Genomic DNA, 12,403 nt, shown 5'->3' on the forward strand with positions numbered 1-12,403 from the left:
GAAAGGCAGGGCCAGGGAGCTATACATGGCCCAAGGGAAAAGCCACATTGTGGACACCAAAAATAGAACCTCAAATGGGGAAAAAAGACTTAGAGGTTTGTGTATTAACTGTTCTCAGCTACAGTTTGTGTGACAGAGTTTGTGCTAGTGTGTCTCCTGACCGGGTTGTTAACAGTGACACAAACGCAGTTATCTAAAGATATCATGTAAACAACCGACAATGTTGTTTCTCCAAAATTTTATTTTAATTTAAATTACAGGGCCAGCCAGATATTCTGATAAGAAATTTACTTTTCCTCAAGAGAAAGGAAATGCTTCCAAGGCATTGTTAACAACTGTATACATCTCCACCTTTTTTTTTAAGGGTTAAAAATCACATTGAGTAACTGACTTATGTAAAATTATAACACAAAAAGAAACCACTTCCAGTATAATAGTTTTGGTAACATGAATATATTAAATGATCAGAATTTCAAATGCAATTTTTTAACTTTGAGTGTTTTCACATTTTTGTTTAAAAACAACAAAAAACCAGAAGTCTTAACTATCCCCAGATTCTAATGCGAGAGTAACACATCCGTGTTTTCTTTGACACGCTGCACCCCTCACTGTCTTCCACACAAAGGCTCTAGTGCTGCAACAGCATCACCAAAGTGGAAGCTGCTGTTTCGAGTTCTAAGAACCAGCTTGGCAAGGAAACCTTTCTTCCATGTGGTATAATGAATGCTTGCACCCCGAATCCAGACACCCAGCACTGGACCACGCGAATCAGAACGATGCATCACAGCCAACTCTGCCTTCCTAAATGTCTTGGATAGTTTCATTTCAAGGAGTTTGGATTGCTTTCTTTAGTTCCAACAGAAAAAACCTGGAATATTTTACATAGACTTTGGTAAAGACAGGCTCAGGAAAACCAATTATAAATGTAAGACCACTATTTCAAATAAACAGAATAAAATACATTTGTATTTTCTGGGGCTCTTTTCCCAAATGGTGCTCCTGGAAGGAGATTTTAAAGCCTGTTGCAACATCAACTGGGAGTCTCATTTTACTGGCTGCTAAGTAATTCAATTAGTAAGAGAGGCTAGCAAAGAATAATTATATAAATTTCTTAATCAGCTACAGCCATGCTGAATTCGAGCCGGCAAACTCTGACTTGTAAGTTGTTAGCTGTGGTCTTCATGTCACTAAGATGAACAGACGCCATTCTGATAACTTCACACAGAAAGATTCTAGGAGACGCTGTTCTGCCGTGGCCACAGTAACAAAAAGTGGGGCAAGATCAGTTACTTTATAAATACTGATAATTTGCAGCATCAAGGAACAGGACGTTAAGAAAAATAAATTTCCCCGGAGGACACCTATGACTAGGAACTCTTCTTTTCCTAAGAGAAGCCAAAGTTTTAATTATTCAGTTTCACAACTATTGTACTGGATTACTTACTCTAAGAAAGAAAAGGTGCTCTAAGGAGGTCTCCCCACACACAAAGAATCAGCGTTAATTTAGCATAATTGGTATCATTCATAGATCTGGAGAACTCTTGACTCATTTTACATGAATAAGGCCAATATTATGCAGGAAAAGGTGTAGCTGAGTTCCAGGTCTGTATTGTAGTCTATTGATGGCACCCCATTAGATAACTGAATACAAAGGACTGGTTTACTTCGTTTTCTTTTAATGCTGTGATACTTAAATGTTAAATCAGCATTTTCAGGTGATCTGAAGTATTTCAATTACATATGAGCATTCATTTTTTGCAAAAACTCAATATTAGGTAATAGTTACATACTAATACAATAACATTCCTCTGCTGTACAAATTAAATCATTTAAAAGAAATGAGCATTCTAAGAATTATATACAAAAGAAACCTGTAAGCACTGTTGAAATGAAATGCGAGGTGTCGTTGCTAGCTCTACTGTTTTAAAATACCTTCAAAAAGTAAAATTAACAAATACCCTTCAACGTATCCAGGTTTACAAGTCTCAAGAAAATCAAATGTCAAAAAATTCTAGAAAGCTGTGAAAAGCATATATACATTTTCCTTATGACCTTATGAAGCTTCACACTTTTGAGAAGTTGCTAAGTTTCAGTATCAATTTATTCGTGTGTCAACTTTATCCACTCAAGGGGCTCCCATCTCGGATACAGTTCCCCTAGGATTTCAAATAAAGCTCTGCACGATCTTCCAAGAGTGAAGGCATACAATCTTACCCAGAATCCGTGCTCAGATCTTTAACAAAGATAAAGGCAAACAGGCAGGTTTACTCTGATCAGATCAATGCCCTCTTCCCCTAACACACACTATCATCTATGCATTTGCCTTCAGGAACCTAGCCAAGTTCAGAACTTCTACAGCAAACGAAGTCTTTAAGTTCTGAAATGACACAAAGATCAAGAAAAAGTCCATGTGTGCTCTAGTGTGCAAGAAAGCAGCAGCTACGTTCTCCAACTTGGACTAAAAAAACAAACAAACAAACAAAAAATCAAAAAAGGTAAAATGAAAACCGTTCACTTAACAGCAGATTAGCAGTAATGTTCCTCATGAATCGATAACAGTGCCTGATGCTGAATAGCTAACAGCAGACGCTGAACTTGGATTTTATTTTTTCGATGTTTATTGGAAATCAGGCTTCTTGCTGAGCTGGTCTCTTCAAATCCCTGATCTGTTTGACTAAATACGTCTTCTCATCATTGAACTGCTCATCCTCGGTCCTGTCATTCTGGAACTTGCTGAGGAACTCTATGAGCTTGGCTTGGTTCTTGAGGAGGATGTCGAGGATGGGCTGCGTCTTGTTGGGGTTGGCTACGAACACCTGCACGGGGAGAATCAACGTCAGCTGCAGGACAGGGCGCATGGAGACTGCAGACAGCAGAGCGCATGCGGCCACGCCCACGGCTCCCCTGGGGCCCGGGCTGAAGTCAGGACTGCTCATTCAGGGGTGTCTGCTTTGGAAGACCTTATTTTTACAATTAAAAAAGGAGGGAAGCAGTGCATGTTTAAGCACGAAAAGGACTGACATGTTTACTCATGCTCTGAAACTCTGAAGTCACACAGTCGTGTCCAACTCTTTGCGACCCCCATGGACTGTAGCTTACAAGGCTCCTCTGTCCATGGAATTTTCCAGGCAAGAGTACTGGAGTGGGTTGCCATTTCCTTCTCCAGGGGATCTTCCCAACCCAGGGATCGAACCCAGGTCTCCCGCATTGTAGGCAGACACTTTACTGTCCACCAGGGAAGCCTGAATCTCTGTAGTTGGTATTAAATACAGACTTTGATTTTAGAATAAAATGGGCAGAAGTTAGTTCTGGGCACAGGTCAGAATGGATTTTAAGAACAAAAATATCCATGGAAACCATTAAGAAATGCATTACCCTTTACTTCGGGATTAGTAATCTTCCTTGCCAAAGACGAGCTGATGTGGAGAACTGACTCACTGGACAAGACCCTGATGCTGGCAAAGACTGAAGGCAGGAGGAGAAGGGAACGACAAAGGATGAGATGGTTGGATGGCATCACTGACTCGATGGACATGAGTTTGAGCAAGCTCCGGGAGTTGGTGATGGACAGGGAAGCCTGGTGTGCTGCAGTCCATGGGGTCGCAAAGAGTCAGACACAACTGAGTAACTGAACTGAACTGATGCCAAAGATAAGTGACACTCCTCTGCAAATCAACTTTTCTTATTCCCAAATACAAATGCCCTGTTTCTGAGTCCATTTTTGTTTAAATGTTGTACCACACAACTGTGAAAATGGACTGAACGGAACTGTGTCACTCAGATTACCAAAATGAAGCTAATAAAACAAGTAACTTGCAAATAAAATGGGATGAACACCGAGTGTTTATGGTTTTAGTACTCTACCTTAAAAACGTGGAAGGCCTCAAACTGGATGTTACGGCTTTTGTCTCGTAGAAGGTTCATCATTAATTTGAGGTTCTCAGGTTTACTGATGTATTTTGTCATAATCGTGAAGTTGTGTCTGTCTAGTAGGAGTTCACCGAGAAGCTGAGAAGATAAACAGTTTATCCCATTATTCCACCATTATCATTTAAGATTTGAAGTAAAACCAAAGTTTTAAAAACAGTTCATTAAATAATCATATTATTAAGCATGGAATATTAATAGGCACTCAAAAGATGGATGAATTGAATTATGACCTGAAAGCTAATGAGCACTTCCTATTTGCTACTTGGACACCTCCTTTTCCTTCTGGGGTTTAAACCTATGGTGGGTCTGACACTGCTCCCCGAAGATGACCACATTCAAGTCACATCTGGCTCAGAATCTGAGACTTATCAGAACCTATTCTTTAAATATGCATTTGTGTTACCTCAGTAAAAAGAAACTACCAAAGAAAGCGGTCAGAAGATAAGTTACTGGATAAGTATAAACCTTAGCTAAATTTAAAAATAATTTTACTATTTTTTATGTATCTGAACTTTATGGGACAAAGGGTTTCATGTAGATAGCTTTCCATATAGTTACCCCTATACACGCCAAACATCATTCTATCTTATCTGATTCAGAAAGCTTTATAAAAACAAGTACTTTTCTGGTCCTTCTTAAGCAAGGTATCCTGAAGATACTCTAAACTTCTCTTAGTGACACCATAATATCACTAATGACGTTAATTAAGCTAAAAAAAAAAAAAAATCTGTCGCTGCAGTTAAGTCTGTGCTTACTGAGTTCTATGGAGTTGATTATACCACATCAGCTCTTAATTTTAAAATCAAACCTGCTTGTTCTAGATTTCTTTTTCTGCAACTAGCGGTCACCTCTTCATGTTGTCACTGTGCCAACTTCCAGTCAAGGACTAGTGTGCAGATGTATGACCGCATGGGGGACAGGGGCCCAGAGGCACCCCAGAGTGGCGCCCAGCCCGGCTCCCGGCACCAGCCGGCCTGGGTTCAGATCCTGCCGTGTTGCTCCTTGTGAGCTCTATCTCCTTGAGCGCATTATTTAACTTCTCTGTGCTTCAGTTTCATCATCTGTACAAGGGAGTGGATGATGCTATCTGTATCTTATGACAGTGCAGTGAGAAATAACAGCATGAATACATGCAAAGCACAGTGGACCTGAGTCTAGTAAGAGACATGGAATGAGGTCCAAGGGAAGAAAAACACATGGATAGAGCTACTTTGCCATGGTTTACTTGCTTTTGTTAATTCCTTTTTGGGTTCCTGACTATGTCTACATACCTGACGTTTCCAGATAACTGATCTCTAGATAAATAACATATCACAGGAAATCAAAAACAACCTGATGTGCAGGACAACAGATCTGTGTAGGATTTATAAAGAATTTAGAGGAAGAATTCAAAAGCTCAGACAGGTTTCACACCGATCCGAATCACAAAATCTACAACTTTCAAAGTAAGAAACCCAGTATTTACTCTTTCAGAGGCTCAGAAGTTAGCATTAAGTGTGTACAGATTTACCCAGTGTTCATTTTCTGTCACACAAACCAGAGATACTGAAAATGGCTCATTTCAGCTTGATTATCTAGGGGAGGGTAACCAGTAATTTAAAAAATTTCTTTGGATGTAAAAATTTAAAAATGTCAGGCCAGTTTTATTAAAAATAAAACCCTGGCAGTCCAGTGGTTAGGACTCTGCACTCTCACTGCTGAGGGCCAGGGTTCAATTGCTGGTCGCGGTACTAAGATTCCACAAGCCACACAGCATGGCAAAAAACCCCCCTGAAAATCTGGTACAGGGAATTCAAATTTAAATAAATACAGGGATAAATAAATGCCAATGTGGCTGCAAAAAACGGAGTACAAATTAAAATACATGTTTAGAGTACCACTGGTCCTCAAAATTTCTCCATGTGTTCAGGAGAAACTGCAGGCATGAAACACTGGCTTCATATCCATTACTAAGGTCTCACAAGTGGCAGTCATCACCTTCCTTTCATGTTGGTAATTCTGAAGTGTGAGAAGGTGTTGAAAGTCTTTCTCCTATCTAAGCAGCCCAAGAATTCTGCATTTGGTCCAAGTCTTCTGATTTGCCAATTAAGAACCACCCCTCCCCCCGCCCCGCCCTGCTACCCAGGAGATATCAGTCCTGGAAGCTAGTATCCAAGACAAACCTCTCTAGCCTCCTTAGCCTCAGAAAATACTGAGTGCATCCAACGGGGGAAGAGGCCCTTGGATATGGAGGTTCCTGGCAGAGGGTGGCCTCTCCGTAAGGCTCTCAGGGGAGCCTGCACTAGGTTACACCGACGCACAGGGAGGAACGATGTACTACGTCCACCGAACATGAAGGATTGTCCCTATCAGCTCTCACAACCCCCGGCGACTGCCCAGTCAGCATGCCTGCAAATGGAGACCAGGCTAAGGGCCCCGACACTGGACCAAAGGATGCCTGGGAGGCCAGGCTCCACCTGACGGAGCGCTGTAGCAGTGACATATTCCTTATGGCCTTAAGGAAAACGAGGGAACTAGCTAGTCAGGGGAAAGGTATCTTTTGGGAATGTTCCTAATGTTCTTTAGTCAATTTCCACAGAAAGACAAAGTGTAGAAGAGTGATATCCCCATGGGAACAGCAGCAGGCGGAATGGAGTGTCTTGATTAAAATAAATTCAGATATCTCTGTGGGGAAGCGCTCTGGGCAGAGAAGAATTTGAAGTGGACCTGGCAAAAAACACAAATGGAATTGCAAATTTCTGCCTACAAATCCTTTGTGATCCATCTGTAACTCCTGTCAGGACCACTTCCTGACAGAAGGAAGGGTATACATGGGTATACATTTATTAACTGCAGTTAAGAATTTTCTAGAGAAAGGGTTAACTAACGCTCTGTAAAGAGCAAGACAGGAAATACTAACGTCTTTGCTACCCATAAAGTGTCTGAGGCAACCACTCAAATCTGCTATTGTAGCCAAAACAGCCACAGACAATACATAAATGAACAAGTACATCTGCGTTCCAACAGAATTTTATTTACAAAAATAGGCAGTGGGCTGGATGTGGCTCATGGGCTTGCCAACCCCTGTTCTAGAGTTTTAAGTCTTTATTTAAGTTTCAAATGGAACTGTCCACATCCTATTTTGACATAAAGCAGCCAAAGCCGCCTGGTTCCCCATGTCACCGCTGGCAGCCGCCCCTCCCCTCACACAGCAAGCCTGGGGCCCTCTGGGCAGAATCCTGGGAGCACAACACCTGCGGTGCCTTCACCTCAGTGCTAACAATTCTAAGTTTTAAAAATAAGGCTCCAAAACCTAAAGAACTTCATCACTTGGAGATCAGATTCTCTTCAAAATTCTGCATGTTCTATTTTGGTATCTCTAACACACAAGGAGGTGAGCTGGAGCGGGTGCCCCAGGTGACCCACTGCTGAGCCCTGCTCCTTTCCACAAAAATCTCGGCCAGGGACACATGCCTGTTTCCTGTAAAGGTCTGGGACCCATACACGTTTCAAACAAGGGGTGGAGAGAAATGAACGACTCAGATGGTCTGTCATACCTTGAGTGACTGTCTTTTTGTCACATAGTTTTCTGAATGAAGTAACTTCTCATATTCACTGAAGAACTAAAAGACAAGAAAACACACATCAGAGGTTTTTTTAAGAGCAGAAGATAACACTGAAAAGCTTGAGCACACACTTCTAACAGCACAGAGGCCAATCTCTGCCCAAGCCCTGCTCCTCCCGTCCGTTTCACACTCACCCTAGAGTGATATCCGCTGGTTACTGCCATGAAAAAGGCTCCTGGGCTGGCCCTCTCCAAGCTCCAGAGAAGTGTGTACAGAGCTTATATCTCTTCTGTCACCCAAACTTCAGATACACACAACTTACTCCCTTCCCCACCTCCCCACCCCACTGTTCTCACTTCCTGGTGTTGAATTAGAAAATTCATATATATATATGAATATATATATATATTTACAATTCATATATATATTTACAATTCAACTAGTCCAAAGCACAACCACAAAGAGAAAAGCTATCTGTTCTTTCAAAGCAAGAAAATAATTAAGAATAGAAGAGAGAGAAATTCAGCACTGTTAGGTACGTGTCCCACAAACGGTAGGACTTGAGCTCAACTTGAATAATGAAAGAGATTTTTGTGGAGAAGAGACACTCTGGGGATAAAAACAGAAGAACACAACAAGACTGAAGACCTGGAAAACGCAAAATGATACAGACTGAAGAGCTGACGAGGGTCCACTAGATTTACAAACTGGGGCTTGCTGACAAAAACCGTGTCCCTGGAAGGGTAAGGAGCAGAAGCAGAGGACAGTAAGGAGGTGGGGGACACACAGGCGGCAGGGCCTCCCTTCTCAAAAGCTAGCTGAGTGGGCCAGTTAGCTTTTTATTTGTCTGAACTATGGACAGGCTTCTAAAGTTGCAAAAGGTTGCATTACTAGTGTGATGCTGCTGGGTGTCAGTACATTACTGAGACTTGTCCCTGGCTGTGCTGGGTGGTTGAGGATGCCTGCTGCGTATTCTGTCCACACTCAGACTACTTCTGCCTTTGCTTTATGATGGGTCCTCATCAGTCATTCATCTGAGGTTTAGAGCTGGGGTTGACAAACTCTAGCGCATGGGCTATATCCAACCCACTGTCTGTTTTTATACAAGTTTTACTGGAATACAGCCATGTTCATTTGCGTATTGTAAATAAATTCGTTTATGAACTGTTTATGGCTGCCTCTGCGGGAGAACTGACAGGAAAGTTGACCAAGACTGAGCAGCCACGAAGCCTCAAATATTTGCTCTCTGGCTGGCCCCTTACAGAAGAGGTTTTAGCACTAACCCAGAACCGCCCCTGCATCCATTCTTTTATCTCTGGGCAGAGGCAGGATCACCCTCTATATAGTATGCAAGGGAGTTAGACTTCTCTCTTCAGAGGTGGCTGTTACCCCTACCTTTTCCTCTAACGATCATCAAGCCATGATTGAAACAGTCAGATCCGCCTTTGATCAGTAACACAGGAACACCTCAAGTTCTTGACAGAACATGCAAGTTAAGATTTTCTGCCGCATAATTTTTAGGGTAAGCTTGGTTGTAGGAGATTATTCTCAAGGAGAACTGTTTGGTTAGATCTCAGCCCTGGGTCAGCAGTAAAGGACTAGGACAGACAAATGACTGGCATTGTCTGGGTTCCTCAGAGACTTGCTCTCCGTGAGCCGCACTTCAGTTCAGCCGCTTCTTCACTGCAGAGTCACCCTCAGGGATGGCGTCAACTCCATGACGCTGCAACTCAACTCCTAAGACCTCCAATGGGAGAAATGTGCTTCACGTCCCAGTGCTAGAAAAGGCTGTTTCTTTTGAACAAGCTTCACAGACACTGTGATCTTTTAATGGTTTTGTTTCCCTCTATGTTTTGATTATTAGAAAGCTCAGAACCAAAGTGCACAGACTTTAGAGCACGTGTCTTTGTGTGATAACTCCACATTTGGCTTAATTTAAACTGCTCGTATCTCCCCTTTCCTTCTCCTCTCTCAGATCTGACTGCACTGTATACCTACATACATACATATATTTACATATCTATTTCAGTTAGCTGCTGCACATACGCTTTCTAAAATCCTGATAACCAATGTCACCCATTAATAACACATAGGAAAATATTTTATTGCAAAATTAAAGTGACATCATTGCCTATAGTAAATTTCTTGGAAATATCATTGGCAGGCTTTAAATTAAGACACTTGTATGCTTAATTATAAAAACTTTTGCGATCATGTTTTAATAAAAACAATTTGTTAATGCTTATTAAATGCTTACTGTGTTCCAGGCACCGTGCCTTGCAACCCGACACATTCTTACCTAATCCTCACAGCAACCTAGCAGTAGTAAGAAGGTGCTGTTATGAGCCTTCTCGTAGAGCTGAGGATCCTACAGGTACAGAGGGTCAGGAAAGCACACGGTGAAGCTGGGACTGGGAGCTAAACTCCACAGTGTGGCGCTGAAGCCCACGCTTCTAACTACTGCAAAAGGCACTGACAAAATGACTGTGCTTCCGACTAAAACTAGCAAACACATGGAAAAAACACCCCTACATCCCAGTGTACATGGGAAAAAATAAATGACCATTGATGCTTAAGCCATCGATGATGCTACTTCTGAGGGAATTACTGTGGACTCTGCACTGTGTTATGATGTTACTCCTAGTGGGAGGGTAAGACGGGAAAAGGAACATGGAAGAACTAGAAAGCATAAGCTCTGCCTCCAAGAATCTTCTAACTTAGCTGCACAGCACAGGGAATTTCCTGGTGGTCCAGTGGCCGGGACTCCACACTTTTTACATCGAGGGCACAGATTCAATCCCTGGTTGGGGAACTAGGATCCCACAAGCTGAGACGGAGCCAAACTGCCCTCCCACCCCCCTGAAAAGAAAAGCTAGTTGAATAGTGAATAATGAAGTATTAACAAAACTTAGGATTTTAAAAATTCAAATAAGTAGTGGAAGAATGAAAAACTAAGCCAAATTTTAGAGGAGAGATAGAAATTTTAAATGGCTTGTAATCACGGTAACTTCTCCAGGAGCACCTACACAGTTTGGGACAGCACTGAAATTAAACTAGTGCAGCACAAGGAAGTGCTCGTGGGCATCGTGGGGAGCAGAGACGACACATGTGGGAGAGAAGGAGTGACCCTGCTGTCATAATGATCAAGGGCAACCAGGTCATCAGAGCGCCCAGACCTGCTCACAAACCTCTGTGGGTTCTATCACCAGGAAGTCTAACATCAACTCCAGCTGGAGCGGGCCTTATGGCTGAACTAACCAACGTCCTACTTTACAAATCAGGACTGACTCCTGAGCCTCCAGAATTGAGGGCCTCGGCCTCGGCCACAGGAGCCAGCAGCAGAGTGGGAACACTGCTCGTCCACCGGCTGTGTCCTCTAGGCTGGGGCTCTGCTCACCCACTGCTGTGGAGTCCCTGTCTCTGTAGGCAGCTGGGATGTGAGCAATGGACGGGAAGTATGGGGAAGAGAAGAAGCCACATAGTAATTTTCTCTTTATCTTAACTGTGTATTATCATTCAGCAGCAAAGTGCTTTATTTTCCTCTTCTAAAGCAAGAAAAGATGCAAAGGGCAGTTTGTCATCAGAAAGAAAATTCTGCTTCTGACCAAGTGACGCTCTCTACCTCGGTTTTCATAGAGAAGTGATTACAGCACCAATTAAAAACATATTTCCAAAATAAATCTTCTGGTACAAAATCTAATTAAAAGCTTTCATTTCTGGTAACAAAACTTACAGTGTGTTATTTTAAAACAGAGTTTCACATACTTACTCTATCATAATGTTGTTCCAAAAATTCCGCACTGAGCAATTTATGTCTTGTAAGTAAATCCTAGAAAAAGAAAACATACTTTTTACACTTGTTTGGCATTCAAGTTCTTTTAGAAAAGAGAATCTTAAAATTCCATGCCATTTGACTTGATAAAAACTGTTGTCAAAAATTACTACACTTAAAAATATTTGAGCATGAATTGTATTGAAAATGTTGATTCTATAAATAAATAAAATAAATAAAATCATCAATAATTTGAAATTGTTAGAGTAATGATTATGATTGTCACAGGTCTAACAGCTCTTAGATGGAAAAATTAAAAAGCAAACTTATAAGGCAATGGACATAAAAACTCAAAGAAAGGGAATCAAGAACTGAAATGAAATAAAAGTAAATAGTTGTGATAAAAAGCCCAACAGCATACTGCTCCTGGTAGAGAAAGAAGAAATGTCTTTTATTAGAAAAAGTACTGGCAGTTTCGTTTTCTCCTCAACATTCAATTTCATCTTGAATGCTATATTTTTTCGGAGGTAGGATCTCTTTTAAAAGCCCCATCATAAAATCATTAGCTCCAAAGTAAGCAGACTCATGCTGCAAACATATAAAACCAAAAGTTATGAATAGTAGAGTCCAATTCTGCATCTCTGTGAAATAGAGCTTATACCTGACCCCATGAATGTCCCTGGAAATCACTCAAGGGTCATTCATTCAGAAAACATCTCCTATGTGCCAGATAAAGTTCTAGGTGCTGGGGCTACAAAGACAAAAAGAGGTGGTCCCTACTTTCAAGGACCTAGAAGTCAGCAATGAACTAGTCGTGGACGCACCAGGTGGGAAGAGAATGGAAACGGGACGGCAGAACAGCCCATTCGTCTTCAGTGAACTCAGGAGCACAATTCCTTTAGAGCTGCTGACCTGAGAGGTCAGTGTCAATAATCCCCTTTCTCTGAACCAACTTTCCTTCACTTGTTTTCTCTGTTTAGGTTACAATGACTAGTGTTTCCTGAAGTATGTCCTGAGAAATGACCTAAGGAATGTTCCATGGTCAACAAAGGAGGAAAGGGCTGCAGGTTTGATTCCCTCATGGAAACGAACCCCTCAGGTTTCAGAGGGTTTTGGAGGGAGTTTTCCTGATGTCTGCTCACTAGCATCCTGCACT

At 41.8% G+C, this 12,403-nt stretch overlaps 1 protein-coding gene across 2 annotated transcripts in view; it reads right to left on the minus strand.

Annotated features, from left to right (window-relative positions):
- Positions 1–223: 223 nt before the first annotated feature.
- The window catches only part of CAB39 (calcium binding protein 39), a 92,712-nt gene continuing 80,532 nt past the window's right edge, over positions 224–12,403 (minus strand). For both annotated transcript variants that reach the window (XM_065930371.1, XM_065930370.1), the window contains 4 exons: positions 11,245–11,304; positions 7,467–7,532; positions 3,865–4,008; positions 224–2,816 (listed from right to left, as the gene is read on the minus strand). In XM_065930371.1, the coding sequence (XP_065786443.1) occupies positions 2,628–2,816; positions 3,865–4,008; positions 7,467–7,532; positions 11,245–11,304 (459 nt within the window). In that variant the 3' untranslated portion in view covers positions 224–2,627. The remainder of the gene's footprint in view (positions 2,817–3,864; positions 4,009–7,466; positions 7,533–11,244; positions 11,305–12,403) is intronic.

The sequence above is a fragment of the Muntiacus reevesi genome, chromosome 3 (assembly GCF_963930625.1).
Source record: "Muntiacus reevesi chromosome 3, mMunRee1.1, whole genome shotgun sequence".
NCBI classification, from domain to species: domain Eukaryota; kingdom Metazoa; phylum Chordata; class Mammalia; order Artiodactyla; family Cervidae; genus Muntiacus; species Muntiacus reevesi.